The 19,472-nt window shown below is 40.0% G+C and overlaps 1 protein-coding gene across 1 annotated transcript in view; it reads left to right on the forward strand.

Annotated features, from left to right (window-relative positions):
- Positions 1-10,880, forward strand: part of GTPBP8 (GTP binding protein 8) — a 151,811-nt gene extending 140,931 nt beyond the window's left edge. The window contains exon 6 of the mRNA XM_088836984.1: positions 10,752-10,880. Coding sequence (XP_088693110.1) covers positions 10,752-10,758 — 7 coding nt within the window. The 3' untranslated portion in view covers positions 10,759-10,880. The remainder of the gene's footprint in view (positions 1-10,751) is intronic.
- Positions 10,881-19,472: the final 8,592 nt, after the last annotated feature.

A 19,472-nucleotide genomic window follows, 5' to 3' on the forward strand; every position in this document is an offset into this window, starting at 1 on the left:
AGTACAATATAAAATAAAAATAAGTAATCCCTTTCACACAGGAGAAAACCTGTAGTTTTCAATGGAAAAATGAACTTTTTATTCATACACCGTAACTTCAAAGGCCAGTGGAACAAGATAGTGTACTGTTTCCACTGGACAGCAAAGTGTTGCAAGAATGTTTCACCTGACTATTCTTACCGTAAAACATACCAACTGTCTGTACTTCTTCCTGCTTTGCCAGCTTTCTCTGGCTCTCTGTGCCTGTGGAGAGGTTCCTAACTCCTAGTCTCATCTCCACAATCTATCTGTTCTTCTGTGGTTCCTCACTCCCTTTACGTTTGGTTTGTTTGTTTAATAATCTCTCTTATGACTGAAAGGAAATTTGGAATACATATTTAGAAAAAGAAAAACTATTCTGCTTCATTGACTATGCCAAAGCCTTTGACTGTGTGGATCACAATAAACTGTGGAACATTCTGAAAGAGATGGGAATACCAGACCACCTGACCTGCCTCTTGAGAAACCTGTATGCAGGTCAGGAAGCAACAGTCAGAACTGTACATGGAACAACAGACTGGTTCCAAATAGGAAAAGGAGTATGTCAAGGTTGTATGTGTGCTGCAGTCCATGGGGTCGCTACTAGTTGGACACAACTGAGCGACTTCACTTTCACTTTCACACATTGGAGAAGGAAATGGCAACCCACTCCAGTGTTCTTGCCTGGAGAATCCCAGGGACGGCGGAGCCTGGTCGGCTGCCGTCTATGGGGTCGCACAGAGTCGGACACGACTGAAGCAACTTAGCAGCAGCAGCAGCAAGGTTGTATATTGTCACCCTGCTTATTTAACTTCTATGCAGAGTACATCATGAGGAACATTGGGCTGGAAGAAGCACAAGCTGGAATCAAGATTGCTGGGAGAAATATCAATAACCTCAGATATGCAGATGACACCACCCTTATGGCAGAAAGTGAAGAGAAACTCAAAAGCCTCTTAATGAAAGTGAAAGAGGAGAGTGAAAAAGTTGTCTTAAAGCTCAACATTCAGAAAACTTAAGATCATGGCATCTGGTCCCATCACTTCATAGGAAATAGATGGGGAAACAGTGTAAACAGTGTCAGACTTTATTTTTTGGGGGCTCCAAAATCATTGCAGATGCTGATTACAGTCATGAAATTAAAAGACGCTTACTCCTTGGAAGGAAAGTTATGACCAACCTAGATAGTATATTAAAAAGCAGAGACATTACTTTGCCAACAAAGGTCCATCTAGTCAAGGCTATGGTTTTTCCCGTGGTCATGTATGGATGTGAGAGTTGGACTGTGAAGAAAGCTGAGCACTGAAGAATTGATGCTTTTGAACTGTGGTGCTGGAGAAGACTCTTGAGAGTCCCTTGGACTGCAAGGAGATCCAACCAGTCCATTCTGGAGGAGATCAATCCTGGGTGTTCATTGGAAGGACTGATGCTAAAGCTGAATCTCCAATACTTTGGCCACCTCATGCGACAAATTGACTCACTGGAAAAGACTCTGATGCTGGGAAGGATTGGGGGCGGGAGGAGACGGAGACAACAGAGAATGAGATGGCTGGATGGCATCACCAACTCGATGGACATGAGTTTGAGTGAACTCCGGGAGTTGGTGATGGACAGGGAGGCCTGGCGTGCTGTGATTCATGGGGTCGCAAAGAGTCGGACACGACTGAGCAACTGAACTGAACTGAAACATATATATGTATGTGTGTACATATGTGTGTTTATACATTCTTTATTTTTCTTATTTCTACACAAATCATAGCATACTTTATACAAAAGCACCCTACTTCTTCTATTTTATTATTTTTACTTACCTGAATATCTTGGCAATCATTCCCTATCAGTCCAGAAACAATTCTGCTGGGGATCTCTAATGAATCTCAAGAGATTCCTGTTTCTGAAACATTTGTTTAGGGCCTGCATACCCTTTTCTCCTTATTTCCTGTTTTCCTAACCATTTGTTAGGCTAAGGCTTCTTAAGAAGTGTCATGCTGGAATTTTTTTCTTCCAAAGGGGGAAATAATTCTAGAATTTGAATTTAGTCATCAAAGTAACCAGCCAGGTTCAGATGGTGAAGAATCTGCCTGCAATGTGGGACACCTGGGTGTGATCCCTAGGTTGTAAAGATCCCCTGGAGAAGGGCTTGGCAGCCCACTCCAGTATCCTGGCCTGGAGAATTCCGTGGTCAGAGGAGCCTGGCGGGCTACAGTACATGTGGTTGCAGAGTTGGACAGGACTGAGTGACTTTCACCTTCTTTTACATCTTTTATGTGCTCTGTCTCTCAGTACTGGCGCTGATTCTAGAACACTGCCCATTGTTCCCTTTGAATGAGCTATCACCAACTGATATTATGGGCAAAATCTCTACCTGAAACTGGTAAAATTCATAGGGCACTCCCCATCACGATTCAAATAGATTCCTCAAAACCACTTTCCAGAACTAACCAATATCCTACAAGTAAAGAAGCACTTCAAGGCATAAAACCTGTAATAGAGGATTACAAAGCTCAAGGCCTCATTATCCCTTGTACTAGTCCCTGTGATACTACTATTTTACCAGTAAAAAAAACAATAAAAACTGAGAGTGTAGATTGTCCACGACCTTCAAGAAATAAACATTGTTATCCCTCAATGCCTTGTTGTTCTTAACCCTCAATGGAAGCAAATTCTTTTCTGTAATTGATTTATGCAGTGCATTCTTTAGCATTCCAGTTGATAAAGCTAGCCAATATCTTTTTGCCTTCCCCTGGGAAGACAAACAATTCACTTGGACAGCAGTTCTTCACTGTTGTATTGAGAGTCCTTCTTATTTCTCACAAACTGAGCGCTGGCTGATCTAGATAATATAAAGTTCCCTAGATGTTCTTGATAGTATATTAAAAAGCAGAGACATTACTTTGCCAACCAAGGTCCGTCTAGTCAAGGCAATGGTCTTTCCCGTGGTCATGTATGGATGTGAGAGTTGGACTGTGAAGAAAGCTGATCGCCGAAGAATCGATGCTTTTGAACTGTGGTGTTGGAGAAGACTCTTGAGAGTCCCTTATACTGCAAGGAGATCCAACCAGTCCATTCTAAAGGAGATCAATCCTGGGTGTTCATTGGAGGGACTGATGCTAAAACTGAAACTGCAATACTTTGGCCACCTCATGCGACGAGTTGACTCACTGGAAAAGACTCTGAAGCTGGGAGGGATTGGGGGTGGGAGGAGAAGGGGACGACAGAGAATGAGATGACTGGATGGCATCACCGATTCGATGGACGTGAGTTTGAGTGAACTCCGGGAGTTGGTGATGGACAGGGAGGCCTGGCGTGCTGTGATTCATGGGGTCGCGGAGAGTCTGACACGACTGAGCGACTGAACTGAACTGAAATGAACTAGATGTTCTACTTTGTTGCAACATGTGGGTGATTTGCTTCTTCGCTCTCCTCAAGCCTCCTTACAGGAAGACAGCATACACCTGCTAAAGCTTTTAGTTCTAAAGGGACATAAGGTCGTCAAAGAAAAATTGCAGTATTCCCAAATCCAGGTCTGATATTTAGGGCATCTGAAACAGGAACAAGGCTACACCTAGATCCAGGTAGACTTCGTGGTTTCCTAAGTTTCCCCAAACCCCAAACTAAGTACCAACTGCAAGGTTTCTCAGGCTAGCTGCTGAAATTAGATTCCAGATTTCTTTTTTTATAGTCAACCTGTGTGTGTGTGTTTGTGTGTGTGTGTTCAGTTGCTCAGTCATGTCTGATTCTTTGCAACCCTATGGACTGTAGCACAACAGGTTCCTCTGTCCACAGCGTTTTCCAGGCAAGAATATTGGAATGGGTTGCCATTTCCTCCTGCAGCCAAACCTCTGTATGTTTTTACTAAATAATAAAAACCCCAACCCAATTTTATAGGAAGAATTGGACTACATAGCTTTTATGACCTTGAAGGAGAGTTTGATGAACCCATCTGTCCTTTGGCATCCCAATTATTAGGAATGCCCTCGTATATGAAAGGAAGGGAGTGCCCCTGGTACACCTACCCCAGAACATGGAGACCACCATTGATCCATAGGGTTTTCTAGCCAGCAACTGAACCCTGTGACCTGGGGATACATCCCTACCTGACAGACTCCTCTTGAACTTTATAATGATCAAAGAACCCATTATACTGATCAGGTACTTGACAAGTCAATGTTGTTTGTCAAATTTTCAATAAATACCACAGCTATGTGGGAAAATGCAATAAAAATAGAAACAAGCTTCCTTATTTAATATGATTATATTCTTTTCAGCCCAAAAGAGCACTAATGGGCAAGCATTCTCCCTCAAATCTGAAATAAGAGAAAGATATCCAAATTATCACTGTTACTTAACTTGTACTGGTTCTGGGCAATCAACTTAACAAAGTAAAGAAAATAGAGTTTGCATAGTTTGCTAGGGCTGCCGTAACAATATACCATAGACTGGGTGGCTTAAACAACAAATTAATTTCCTCACAGTTCTGGAGGCTAGAAGTCCAAGATTAAGGTACAGTAGGGTCAGTTTCTGGTGAGGCCTCCCTTCCTGGCTTGCAGATGCCTGATTTTTCATTGCACCCTCATATGGTATTGAGAGAAAGAGAACAAACTCTCTGGTGTCTCTTCTGATAATATACTAATCCTACTGGATCTGGGCTTTCTCAACCCTTATGACTTCACTTAGTCTGAATTATTTCCTTAGAAGGCCTATGTCCAAATATAGCCACAATGAGGGCTAGGCCTTCAACATACGATTTTTTGGAAGACACATTCAGTCCATAAGAGAGACATACACTATGGAAAGGAGATAAAATTATCATTATTGAGTCACAAGTTTCCTCTGTCTCTGGAATTTTCCAGGCAAGAATACTGGAGTGGGTTGCCATTTCCTACTCCATGGGATCTTCCTGACCCAGGAATCGAACCCATGTCTCTAGTGTCCCCTGCACTGGCAGGCAGATTCTTCACCACTGAGTCATTTGGGATAGTGCACCATATGGTTATATACCCCCCAAACTTAAGTGACTCTATTACAAATAATGTAAAAATTCACTGAGGTGGTGAGATACACACTGGGTACAAAAATCAAAGCTATATAACAGTAACCACTCAGAAGAGATAGAAGGAAAGATCCCATTGAAAATAGCAACAATAAAAATAAATATAAACACCAAGAGATGAACTTAAGAAACGTGTGAGCTTTTTAATGAAGAAAATATCCAGTTGCGTCTAAGGATGAAAATGAATCCTTTATCAAATGAAAATTATCTGTAAAGAGACTCAACCATATAAAGATGTCTACTCTCTCTAGGTCAGCCTATATGTTTAATGCAATTCTAATAAAAATTCCAACATGATGTTTTTGGGGACAAAATTTATCCTAAAGTTCATATAGAAATAAAAGTAAGAATAGAAGAATTGTGAAAAACAAGAATGAAGATGGCTGTGTGGTGAAAATTCAGAAAGACAGGCCCTCTCATATCTCCGGGGTTATAAATTCTAAAAGAGGCAGTCTTACAATATTTATTAAACTTACAAACACACATATCCTTCAATCTAGCAATTCTGCTTCTAGGAATTTATCCTTCAGACATATGCTTCTATATGCAAAATGACATATGAACAAGGTTATGATTTAAACTATTTTAGTACTTTGAGATAGTAGGGCCTACTTTACAGCAGTGGTGTTGAGCATGAAGAGTGTGGTTCCAGTGTCAGTCAGGACTGGAAGAGATTCATTCCCAATCTGGAGAAGCGTCTCTTCAAGCCAATAAAAAGAGAATTGGAAAGAATCCCCATAGCTCCCGGAGCCCTGTCACTGATTGGAAGTCCATTGGAGAGGCTATTAGAGGGCTGAAAGTGTCTGAAGCACTTAGGTTTGTAACAATGTCTTCTCCAATGTCCAAGCTCTTTACAGTAATAGCAGAAAATAGAGAGGGCTTTGGTTTCATTTAGGAATCTTCATTTGTTGGAGTTGAAGATTTTTTGTGGTCTTTCTTTTAGGTGACTCATCTAGTGTGTGAGAAAGCTGTTTGCCAGATTAACAAAATCTGGAGTGGATATGGCTTCTCATTTCATTCTGGTCCTTTTTACTAGAAAGGAAAGGTCTCAGTTCAGCCCATTAGCAAACATAAAGTTAAAAGCCACCTGGGTAGAATCAACATCTCAAGGGAAGACTAGAATTTTCCTTAAAAATAATCTGAAGTCAATTGTTATACTAATGAACAGGTTCAGACTGTTGTGTGCAATCCTGAATTTTGTGCCAATCAACAGGCTTTGGAAAAGCCCTTGGAATTGCTTAATGAAATCACCTAGCAATTGTCTAAGCCTGATATATAATAAGTTAGTGGGCTAGTCTCCTGGTTATAAATTCTAGAAAACTTTCAGTATTTTCCTATTTAGCGGTTTTCATCCAATGCTGGGCCTGGCCTTCACCAACCAGCACATGAATTAGCTCATGTAAGTCAGAGAAACCAGGCTGATAATTTTGAATCACTATATCGAAATTGCTCAGCAAATCTGTGTTATCTTGGTAAAATCTTGGATTATGGCTTGCAATTCAGCTTTAGTCCAGAAAATATAAGAAAGTAAGAGTTTAGTTTATAGATCTCTTTTCCAAAGGAATGGGCCAAAGACTTCTCAACTAGTTTCAGTAGCAAAAATCTGACCTCAAAATCAGACTGAAATACCAAACAAGTACTTGTATACAGAAAGAACAAGGCCTTACTGAGAAAGAACAAAGCCTTAAAACAGTTCTTGAATGAAACCTGGAGAGCTTCAAAAGCAAAAGGGGGCATAAGTTTGGATCCAGAAGAAAGACATACCTTTAAACTCCAGGGTCAGTGAGAAAAGCAGTGAACCCAATGGGCTCAGTCGTGGATACTGATTATAACCTGTTCACTCACCAGCTCCCAAGCTGTCAGGGGTCTACTCTGGTCCCTATCAGTTCAGTTCAGTTCAGTTCAGTGGCTCAGTCGTGTCCGACTCTTTGCAACCCCATGAATCACAGCATGCCAGGCCTCCCTGTTCATCACCAATTCCCCGAGTTCACTCAAACTCACGTCCATCGAGTCGGTGATGTCATCCAGCCATCTCATTCTCTGTTGTCCCCTTCTCCTCCCGCCCCCAACCTTTCCCAGAATCAGCATGCAATGAGTTGACTCACTGGAAAAGACTCACTGGTCCCTATACAGGCCAACAAAATGTTGACCTAAAACAAATAGACTGCCAATTATTTCTTCAGCAAAAAAAAAAAAGGGTTTATTCAGGATCAGCAGAGAATTGCAACTTTGTGTCTGCAACCATGGTGGGCCGTGTTCCAGTTCCTACACAGGAAAGGAAAGAGAGCCTGCTAATACAGAGAAAAAGGAAGCTGGGAGGGTTGTAGTAAATCGAGTCCATGGCTTTTCATTGGCTGAGTCCTTGTCAGGAAATAAGAGGTTTTTCTTCTTCCTGTTGGACTCTGCTATGGTCAAAGGGCATGAGAGCGCCCCCTTCTGGTCTCCCACCTCTATTTAACTGAGGTTTCTGTTCGTTAGTTTTCTTACAGATATTGATGATATCAGAGATTTTCTTCTTTTTCTATTTCCCAGAAAAAAATTTAACAGCATTAGGATAATCCATTCCTTAATGATGTAGTAGAATTTCCTGTGAATTCAACTGGTCCTGATGCTTTCTTGTTTTCCAGTTGTTTGGACGATATTACTTCTTTAAAAATTTTGCTATTTTTTTAATGATGATTTGTTTGTGTACGTATCCTATTGTTTTCTAGAGACATTTAAATAATTTTAATTTTTATAAAAGTATGTATTTACTAGGATTTCGTATTTATTTGCATAATTTTGAGAATGGTAATACCTATGTTTCAACTTCCCTTCTTTTGATATGCAGTTATTGTCTTCCTTTACAATTTTTTATTTTCTTATTGTATGTATTTGTGTTTTGCCTTAAGTTCGGTTCGGTTCAGTCGCTCAGTCGTGTCCGACTCTTTGCGACCCCGTGGACTGTAGCCTACAAGGCTTCTCTGTCCATGGGATTCTCCAGGCAAGAATACTGGAGTGGGTTACCGTTTCCTTCTCCAGGGGATCTTCCCGACCCAGGGATCGAACCCGGGTCTCCCGCATTGGAGGCAGACGCTTTAACTTCTGAGCCACCAGGGAAGCCTTAAGTTAAGCACATTATTTTTTTCCTACAAGGGACTAGCTCTTAGATGTAATATACTCTGCTCTTTTTTGTTTGTTTTGGGTTAAGAAATTTCTGCTTTTATTCTGATTAACTTCTACTTCCCACTTTCTTTAGTTTTATTATTATCTCTAGGAGAAGGCAATGGCACCCCATTCCAGTACTCTTGCCTGGAAAATCCCATGGACGGAGGAGCCTGGTGGACTGCAGTCCATGGGGTGGCTAAGAGTCAGACATCACTTTCATGCATTGGAGAAGGAAATGGCAACCCACTCCAGTGTTCTTGCCTGGGGAATCCCAGGAACGGCGGAGCCTGGTGGGCTGTCGTCTATGGGGTCGCACAGAGTCGGACACGACTGAAGCGACTTAGCAGCAGCAGTATCATTCAGTTCTTTTTATTAACTCCTTGAGTTGGATGTTACTTTTTTCATTTTTAGCCTTTTTATTATTTGATATATGTAAGGCTATGGGCTTCCCAGGTGGTGCTAGTGGTAAAGAATCTGCCTGCCAATGCAGGAGACAAAAGAGACGCGGGTTCAATCCCTGGGTCGGGAAGATCCCCTGGAGGAGGGCATGGAAACCCACTCCAATGTTCTTGGAGAACATTTGGGGAATATAATTTTGGAGAATCCCCATGGACTGAGGAGCTTGGTGGGCTACAGTCCATAGGATCACAAAGAGTCAGACACAATTGAAGCAACTTAGCATACACTTAGCACTCTCACAAGCCTATTAATTTTTCTCTGAGCAGTGCCTTAACTGCACACTATAGGTTCTGTTGTGCAGTTATTTCTAAATGTTTTTAGCACTTAAGTGAATTCATCATTGTCTTTATAGCACACTCTCATCATTGGTCAATGCATAGCCTTCTTTTATTTACTTAATTGTTTATTCTGCTAGCTTTTAAAATGTTATCATTTTTATAATTATGAACCCACCATTCTCAAGACTATTTTCAATGGTGGGTCCTTAATTAGAAAAATGATAACATTACAAATAGCCTGTGTGGTCCTTCCTATTGTGTCTCTGCCTCCTCCCCCAGATCAATCAGAGATAGGCATTATCCTGACTTCTTTGTTTCTCATTCCCTTGCTTTTCTTTGTATATAGTTTGATAGCATCTATCTATCCCATGTCTATTCTTAAAATAGATTTTATTGTAGATGTAAAACTTTTCATTATTTTCTGACTGTTCTGTAATTTTGATATTGATTTCCTCTGACTCAAGAGTTGTTTTAAAAAGTTTTTTTTATTTTTCAGGTCTTAGGATATTTTGTTTGTTTTGCTATCTTGATTCATTATTAAGATTCTAGGTTTATAGGTTTGTGATCACGGAATGTTTTCTGCATTATTTTAAATTTTGGTATTTATTAATGTTTTTCTTTGGCTTAAAATATGGCCAACTGTAATTGCCACACAACTCATATAGAAATAGCATACTGTCTATATCTAGTATATAGTTTGATATGTATCAATCAGATCTACCTCACTAATTATGTAATTAGTTATTATTCTCTTTTGTTTCTACTTAATCTGTCATGGGGGACAGAACTAAGATTTCCTGCTACTGAACTATTTCTTTTTCATTCTGTCTTCCATGCATTTTGCTTTATAATTGTTGATTCCTTGCTAGTTAGTGTTCTAACTTTTTGAAAATTATGTTGTTAAAACATTATAAAGTATCATTCCTTGACTTACTTACGCTTTTCTTTCTTTAATGTTGAGGTTATGACCCGTTGCATTTGCCAGTATTACTCTGTCCACCCTTTTATTCTCAGCTATTCTGATTCCTTCATTTTAGGTAGGTCTCTATATAGTCTACAGGTGAATTTTTCTTTGTGATCCAATTTGAAATCTTTTCCTTGTCTTTGACTTCTGTTATGTGTTGAATTATATTCCCCAAAATGTGCATGTTGAGTTTCTAACATCCAGTTCCTCAGAATGTGATCTTATTTGGAAACTGGGTCATTGCAAATGTAATTAGTTAAGACGAAATCATACTGGAAGGTAGGCCCCTAATCCAGTATGATTGGTGTCCTTGTGCAAGGGGAAACTGTGGACACAAATATATAGGGATAATGCCATGTCAAGAATGAAGTTATGCTGCCACAGGTCAAGGGACTACCAAAAACTAGGCATAAAACCTGGAATAGACCCTTCTCCAGACCCTTCAGAAAGATCATGCCAACTTACCTCAGACTTCTAGACGCCAGAATTATAAAACAATACATTTCTGTTGACTGAGCCACTCAGTTTGCATTACTTTGTTATAGCAGCCTTGACAAATTAATACAACCTCTTTGTAAATATCAGTTGATTTCTCATTATTAGAATTTTATATTAATTTTAAAAATCTTTCATATGCCTTAATAAGTAAAAATTCATGGCAAATCACTGAGAACCAAACATTGTAAGTGTTAACAGGACCTATAGGTGACCCCCTAAAATGTTCCAAATCCTTAAAACCCTAAGAAAAATCAGAGTAGCTTATACCTGTGCTAATTTCAAGTGAGCAAGCTAAAAGCCAGCCATCTGTGTAACACCTCCTTTTGTTTTCCAGATTGTGAGACTTACATGAATCAAAGAACTGAAACCAGTGAGAGTCTCTCCAGAAAAAGGAAAGTAAACCTAGACTTCCTGTCTGTAACCTGACACAGAGATACTGAGACTTGCCTGGCCATTTGTAAAAATGAAGCAACTTCTACTTCCTCCAGTAAGGGTAACTCTCTTGCTTAACTGTAAAGGGCTATTAAGAAAATGAGGACACCTAAGGGCCCTAATTGAGATAAGATCTAAATTGTTCTCATCTTGAGCATTAATTTGTAATTTAGCTGTCCATGTTCTTTCTGTCAACCAACAAGTTTTTGTTTTGCGTCTTTACTTTGGTTATCAATATTTAACTGCAATTTATTAAGCAAAGCTTGAAAGCAGAAGCAGCAGACTGGGTGGGCTCTGTAGTTAAGGAGGACTTGGTGTTATACTCCAGAGCATGCGCTTGTTGCTGGCCTTTGAGAGAAAGCACGAGGATCCAGAATGGCTTTATATATTCTCCCTTCATTCCTTCCCTTCATCCTTCCACTTCCTCCCTCCCAAGCCCAGTTGCCATGGAGAATACCAGATTTACAATTTGAAGACGATGAACAGTAGCAATACTTTCAAACTGAAAATACGGACATCTAGTCCATACTTAGTATCAGGAATTTGGGTAGTTTCTAAAGTCTCTCAGTAATGGCCTCTGTTGAAAGAGAGATAATGAGTGAACTGGAGATGAGAATTCTCCTATGTAAACGTATGTTGCTGCTGCTGCTGCTGCTAAGTCACTTCAGTCGTGTCCGACTCTGTGTGACCCCATAAACGGAAGCCCACCAGGCTCCCCCGTCCCTGGGATTCTCCAGGCAAGAACACTGGAGTGGGTTGCCATTTCCTTCTCCAATGTGTGAAAGTAGAAAGTGAAGTCGCTCAGTCGTGTCCGACCCTTAGCGACCCCATGGACTGCAGCCTACCAGGCTCCTCCATCCATGGGATTCTCCAGGCAATAGTACTGGAGTGGCTTGCCATTGCCTTCTCCAGTAAACGTATGTAACACACATCTTATCTAAATATATCTTCCGAAGGGGAAAACGAAAACTTTACCACACTGGTTATAAACTTGACCACTGTAAAGACTAAAATATAACTCAAAGGAAAAATAAGCAAAAAAAGTTTTACTTGATTCTGTATAAACACTTATGTCATATTTTTAAAATAAATTATTTTTTATTAGAGCAATTTTTAGGTTCACAACAAGATTGAATGGCAAAGACAGAGAGTTCCCATATACCCCTATTCTTCACACAGTACAATCTTGCCCAAGCTCAACATCCATCCTACACCCCAGTGGGACAGTTGATAAGCCTACAATGATACAATATCACCTAAAGTTCATAGTTAATGTTACAGTCCATTCTTGATGGTGTACATTCTGTGGGTTGTAACTAGTGTACAAAATAGTTTCTCTGCCCTGAAAATTCTCTGAGTTTGTCCAATCACCCTTCTCTTCCTCTATCCCCTGGCAACCACTTACCATTTTGTGTCTCCATAATTTTACCTTTTCCGACAGGTCATATAGTTGGAGTCACACTGTGTGTAGTCCTTTTTAAAACTGTTTCTTTCACTTAGAAATAATCACTTAAGTTTCCTACATGTCTCTACATGCCATGACAGCTCACTTCTTTATAAGGCTAAATAATATTCCATTATCTAGGTTACTACAGTTTTCTTATCCATTCACCTAATGAAGAATAGCTTGGTTGTTTCCAAGTTTTCATAATTATGAATAGAGCTACTATAAATATCTGTGTGCAAGTTTTGTGTGGATGTAATTGTTCAAATCCCTTGCATAAATACCAAGGAGAACAATGGTATGAGTACCTTTAATTTTGTAAGAAACAGCCAAGTTCAGTTTAGTCGCTCAGTCGTGCCTGACTCTTCGCGACCCCATGAACCGCAGCACACCAGGCCTCCCTGTTCATCACCAACTCCTGCAGTCCACCCAAACACATGTCCATTGAGTCGGTCATGCCATCCCACCATCTCATCCTCTGTCGTCCCCTTCTCCTCCTGCCCTCAATTTTTCCCAGCATCAGGGTCTTTTCAAATGAGTCAGCTCTTCTCATCAGGTGGCCAAAGTATTGGAGTTTCAGCTTCAACATCACTCCTTCCAATAAACACCCAGGACTGATCTCATTTAGGATGGACTGGTTGGATCTCCTTGCAGTCCAAGGGACTCTCAAGAGTCTTCTCCAACACCACAGTTCAAAATCATCAATTCTTAGGCACTCAGCCTTCCTTATAGTCCAACTCTCACATCCATACATGACCACTGGAAAAACCGTAGCCTTGACTAGACGGAACTTTGTTGGCAAAGTAATGTCTCTGTTTTTTAATATGCTGTCTATGTTGGTCATAACTTTTCTTCCAAGGAGTAAGTGTCTTTTAATTTCCTGGCTGCAGTCACCATCTGCAGTGATTTGGGAGCCCAGAAAAATAAAGTCAGCCACTGTTTCCACTGTTTCCCCATCTATTTCCCATGAAATGATGGGACCAGATGCCATGATCTTAGTTTTCTGAATGTTGAGCTTCAAGTCAACTTTTTCACTCTCCTCTTTCACTTTCATCAAGAGGCTCTTTAGTTCTTCACTCTCTGCCATAAGAGTGTTGTCATCTGCTATCTTACTAAAGGCCTATTTGTCAATTTCTTTTACCCAGTACATCATATCATATCTACCTTTTGACAAAAAATTACAAGACATATAAAAGGCAAAAGACACAGTCTGAGGAGACACAACAATTACCAGAACAAGACTCAGATATTGGCAGGAGTGTTAGAATGATCAGATCATGAATGCAAAACAACCATGGTTAATATGCTAAAGGTTCTAATGGATCAAGTGGACAACGTGCAGTGGTAATGTAATCAGAGATGGAAATTCTAAGAAAGAGTCAAAAAGAAATGCTAGAGATAAAAAGAAAAGCTGTAAAAGAAATGAAAAAATGTCTTTGATAGGCTCATCAGTGGACTGGACATGACTAAGGAAAAAAACCTCTGAGTTTGAGGGTATGTCAATAGAAATTTCCAAAACTGAAAAGCAAAGAGGAGAAAGGACTGAAAAAACACAGAACAGAAAATCCAAAAATAGTGGGTCAACTACAGAAGGTATACCATATACTTAATAGGCAGACACAGGAAGCTAAGAGAACATCAAGCAGATTAAGCAACAAAATACTACACCTAGACACGTCATATTCAAACTTCAGGGGAAAAAAAAGATACAGAAGCTGGAGAGAAAAACACCTTATTCTACAGAAGTAAAAATAAAAATTACACCTGACTTCTCAGAAACTGTGCAACCAAGAAGAGAATGGGATGAAATATTTTAAGTATTGAGAGAAAAGTCACTAACCAGAATCCTGTACTCTATGAAATTGTCCTTCAAAAGTGAAAGAGAAATAAAGGCTTTATCAAACAAACAAAAATCAAAGAAATTGTTGCCAATGGACCTGCCTTGTAAGAAATGTTAAAATAAATTCTTCAGGGAGAAGAAAAATAGTACAAAAACTTGAATCTACATAAAGAAAGAACATTGGAGAATGAATAATGAAGGTAAAATAAAAACTTTTATTTTTCTTATTCTTAATTGATGCAACAGGTAACAGTTTGTTCAAAATACTAGCCCCAAATATTTGATTATACATGCTTATATATACATACATATGCCTATGTACGCTTATATATAAATGAAATAAATGGTACAAACAAACAGAAGAAAAGAAATAAAATAATAAAAATCAGAGCAGAAATCAATGAAATTGAATATAGGAGATAAATAGAGAAAAATCAATAAAACCAAAAGCTAGTTCTTTGAAAAGATCAATAAAATCATTAGGCCTCAGGCCAGGTTAACTAAGAAAAAAGAGAATAAGCAATTGCTATTAATAATAACAAAAGTGAAAGAGGAAACATCACTACATGGACATTAAAAGGATAATGAAGAAATGCTATAAACAACTCTAAGCTTGTAAGTTTGATCTATAGATTCAATGCAATCTCAGTCACAATCCCAGAAAGCTATTCTGTGGATATTGACAAACTGATTCTAAACTTAATATAGAGAGTCAAAAGACCCAAATAGTCAACATAATATTGGAGGAGAAGAACACATTTGAAGAACTGACACTACCCATCTTCAAGACTTACTATAAAGCTACATTAACCAAGACAGTGTGGTATTGGGGAAAAAGCAGGTACATAGATCAGTGAGACAGAATAGAGGGTCTAGAAATAGATTCCCAGAAATACAGCCAACTGATCTTTGACAAAACAAGTGGTTCTGGAACAACTGGGCATCCATATGCAATGAAATGAATGTAGACACAGACGCCTCTCACAATGTTAACTCAAAATGGATTACAGACTTAAATGTTAAATGTAAAACTCTAAAACTTCTAGAAGATTATTATAGAGGAGAAAATCTAGATAACCTTTGGTATGGTGATTTTTTTTTTACATTCAAGACCAAAGACAAATCCATGAAAGAAATAACTGATTAGCCAAACTTCATTAAAATTAAAAGCTTCTGCTCTGAGAGAGAAAATGTGAAGAGAATATGAAGATAAGGCATAGGCTGGGAAAAAATATTTGGTGGACATTTGAAAAAGGACTGTAATCCAAAATATACACAGAACACTTAACTTTCAACAATAAGAAAACAAATGATCACATTAAAAAATGGACCAAGGCTTCCCTGCTGGCTCAGAGGTGAAGACTCTGCCTGCCAGTGCAGGAGACAGAGGTTTGATCCCTGGTCTGGGAAGACCTGACATGCCACAGAGCAGCTAAAGCTGTGCACCACAGCTATCAAGCCTATGCTCTAGAGCTCAGGAAATGTAGCTACTGAAGCCTGTGCACCTTAGAGCCTATACTCTGCAACAAGAGAAACCATTGCACGGAGAAGCCAACTAGAGAAAAGCCCTTGCATGGCAACAAAGACCCAGCATGATCAAAAATAAATAAATTTTTAAAAATGGATCAAAGACCTCAAGGAACTTCACCAAAGAAGATATACAGATGGCAAATGAGCATATGAACAGATGTTTCACGTATGTTACCACAGATTTGCAAACCAAAATAACGACAAGATACCACTATTCACCTATTCAGTTAAGTTCAGTTCAGTCGCTCAATCGGGTCCAACTCTTTTCGACCCCATGGACTGCAGCACACCAGGCCTCTCTGATCCTCAGCTCTCGGAGTTCACTCAAACTCATGTCTGTTGAGTTGGTGATGACATTCAACCATCTCATCCTCTGTCGTCCCCATCTCCTCCCACCTTCAATCTTTCCCAGCATCAGGGTCTTTTCAAATGAGTCAGTTCTTCACATCAGGTAGCCAAAGTACTGGAGTTTCAGCTTCAGAATCAGTCCTGCCAATGAATATTCAGGACTGATTTCCTTTAGGATGGACTGGTTGGATCTCCTTGCAGTCCAAGGGACTCTCAAGAGTCTTCCCCAACACCACAGTTCAAAAGCATCAATTCTTCAGTGCTCATCTTTCTTTATAGTCCAATTCTCACATTCATACATGACTGGAAAAACCATAGCTTTGACTAGACAGACCTTTGTTGGCAAAGTAATGTCTCTGCTTTTGAATTTGCTGTCTAGAACTACCAAAATCTGAAGCACTGACAACATCACATGCTGGTGAGGATGTGGAGCAACACAAGCTCTCATACATTGCTGGTGGGTATGCAAAATGATACAGTTCATTTAGATGATCATTTGGCTGTTTCAGTAGGTGCCCAATATTCTACTGGAGATCAGTGGAGAAATAACTACAGGAAGAATGAAGGGACGGAGCCAAAGCAAAAACAACACCCAGTTGTGAATGGGACTGGTGATGGAAGCAGGGTTCGATGCTGTAAAGAGCAATATTGCATAGGGACCTGGATTGTTAGGTCCATGAATCAAGGCAAATTGGAAGTGGTCAAACAGGAAATGGCAAGAGTGAACATCGACATTCTAGGAATCAGTGAACTAAGATGGACTGGAATGGGAGAATTTAACCCAGATGACCATTATATACATATCTACTACTATAAACAAGAATCCCTTGGAAGAAATGGAAAAGCCATCATAGTCAACAAAAGAGTCTGAAATGCTGTCCTTGGATGCAATCTCAAAAACGATAGAATGATCTCTGTTCGTTTCCAAGGCAAACCATTCGATATCACGGTAATCCAAGTCTATGTCCCAACCAGTAATGCTGAAGAAGCTGAAGTTGAACAGTTCTATCAAGACTTACAAGACCTTCTAGAACTAACACCCAAAAAAGATGTCCTTTTCATTATAGGGGACTGGAATGCAAAAGTAGGAAGTCAAGAAACACATAGAGTAACAGACAAATTTGGCCTTGGAGCATGGAATGAAGCAGGGCAAAGGCTAATAGAGTTCTGCCAAGAGAATGCACTGGTCATAGCAAACACCCTCTTCCAACAACACAAGAGAAGACTGTACACATGGACATCACCAGATGGTCGGCACTGAAATAAAATTGATTATATTCTTTGCAGCCAAAGATGGAGAAGCTCTATACAGTTAGCAAAAACAAGACTAGGAGCTGACTGTGGCTCAGATCATGAACTCCTTATTGCCAAATTCAGACTTAAATTGAAGAAAGTAGGGAAAACCACTAGACCATTCAGATATGACCTAAATCAAATCCCTTATGACTATACAGTGGAAGTGAGAAATAGATTTAAGGGACTAGATCTGATAGACAGAGTGCCTGATGAACTATGGATGGAGGTTTGTGACATTGTTCAGGAGACAGGAATCAAGACCGTTTCCAAGAAAAAGAAATGCAAAAAAGCAAAATGGCTGTCTGAGGAAGCCTTACAAATAGCTGTGAAAAGAAGGGAAGCAAAAAGCAAAGGAGAAAAGAAAAGATATACCCATCTGAATGCAGAGTTCCAAAGAATAGCAAGGAGAGATAAGAAAGCCTTCTTCAGCAATCAGTGAAAAGAAATAGAGGAAAATAATAGAATGGGAAAAACTAGAGATCTTTTCAAGAAAATTAGAGATACCAAGGGAACATTTCATGCAAAGATGGGCTCAATAAGGGACAGAAATGGTAGGGACCAACCAGAAGCAGAAGATATTAAGAAGAGGTGGCAGGAATACACAGAAGAACTGTACATAAAACATCTTTACGACCCAGATAATCACAATGGTGTGATCACTCACCCAGAGCCAGACATCCTGGCATGTGAAGTCAAGTGGGCCTTAGGAAGCATCACTATGAACAAAGCTAGTGGAGGTGATGGAATTCCAGCTGAGCTATTTCAAATCCTGAAAGATGATGCTGTGAAAGTGCTGCACTCAATATGCCAACAAATTTGGAAAACTCAGCAGTGGCCACAGGACTGGAAAAGGTCGGTCTTCATTCCAATCCCAAAGAAAGGCAATGCCAAAGAATGTTCAAACTACCGCACAATTGCACTCATCTCACATGCTAGTAAAGTCATGCTCAAAATTCTCCAAGCCAGGCTTTAGCAATATGTGAACCGTGAACTCCCAGATGTTCAAGCTGGTTTTAGAAAAGGCAGAGGAACCAGAGATCAACTTGCCAACATCCGCTGGATCATCGAAAAAGCAAGAGAGTTCCAGAAAAACATCTATTTCTGCTTTATTGACTATGCCAAAGCCTTTGGCTGTGTGGATCACAATAAACTGTGGAACATTCTGAAAGAGATGGGAATCCCAGACCACCTGACCTGCCTCTTGAGAAACCTATATACAGGTCAGGAAGCAACAGTTAGAATTGAACATGGAACAACAGACTGGTTCCAAATAGGAAAAGGAGTGCGTCAAGGCTGTATATTGTCACCCTGCTTATTTAACTTATATGCAGAGTACATCATGAGGAACGCTGGGCTGGAAGAAGCACAAGCTGGAATCAAGATTGCCGGGAGAAATATCAGTAACCTCAGATATGCAGATGACACCACCCTTATGGCAGAAAGTGAAGAGGAACTCAAAAGCCTCTTGATGAAAGTGAAAGAGGAGAGTGAAAAGGTTGGCTTGAAGCTCTACATTCAGAACATAAAGATCATGGCATCTGGTCCCATCACTTCATGGCAAATAGATGGGGAAACAGTGGACACAGTGACTGACTTTATTTTTTTGGGCTCCAAAATCACTGCAGATAATGTCTGAAGCCATGAAATTAACAGACACTTATTCCTTGAAAGAAAAGTTATGACCAACCTAGACAGCATAATAAAAAGCAGAGACATTACTTTGTCAACCAAGGTCTGTCTAGTCAAGGCTATGGTTTTTCCAGTGGTCATGTATGGATGTGAGAGTTGGACTATAAAGAAGGCTGAGTGCCAAAGAATTGATGCTTTTGAACTGTGGTGTTGGAGAAGACTCTTGAGAGTCCCTTGGACTACAAGGATATCCAACCAGTTCATTCTAAAGGAGATCAGTCCTGGGTGTTAATTGGAGGGACTGATGTTGAAGCTGAAAACTCGAATACTTTGGCCACCTGATGAGAAGAGCTGAGTCATTTGAAAAGACCCTGATGCTGGGAAAGATTGAGGGCAGGAGGAGAAGGGGACGATAGAGGATGAGATGGTTGGATGGCATCACCGACTCAATGGACATGTGTTTGCGTGGACTCCAGGAGTTGGTGATGGACAGGGAGGCCTGGCATGCTGCAGTTCATGGGGTCGCAAAGAGTCGG

The sequence above is a fragment of the Moschus berezovskii genome, chromosome 1 (assembly GCF_049115385.1).
Source record: "Moschus berezovskii isolate FMDL1 chromosome 1, NW_MosBer_1.0, whole genome shotgun sequence".
Lineage (NCBI taxonomy): Eukaryota > Metazoa > Chordata > Mammalia > Artiodactyla > Moschidae > Moschus > Moschus berezovskii.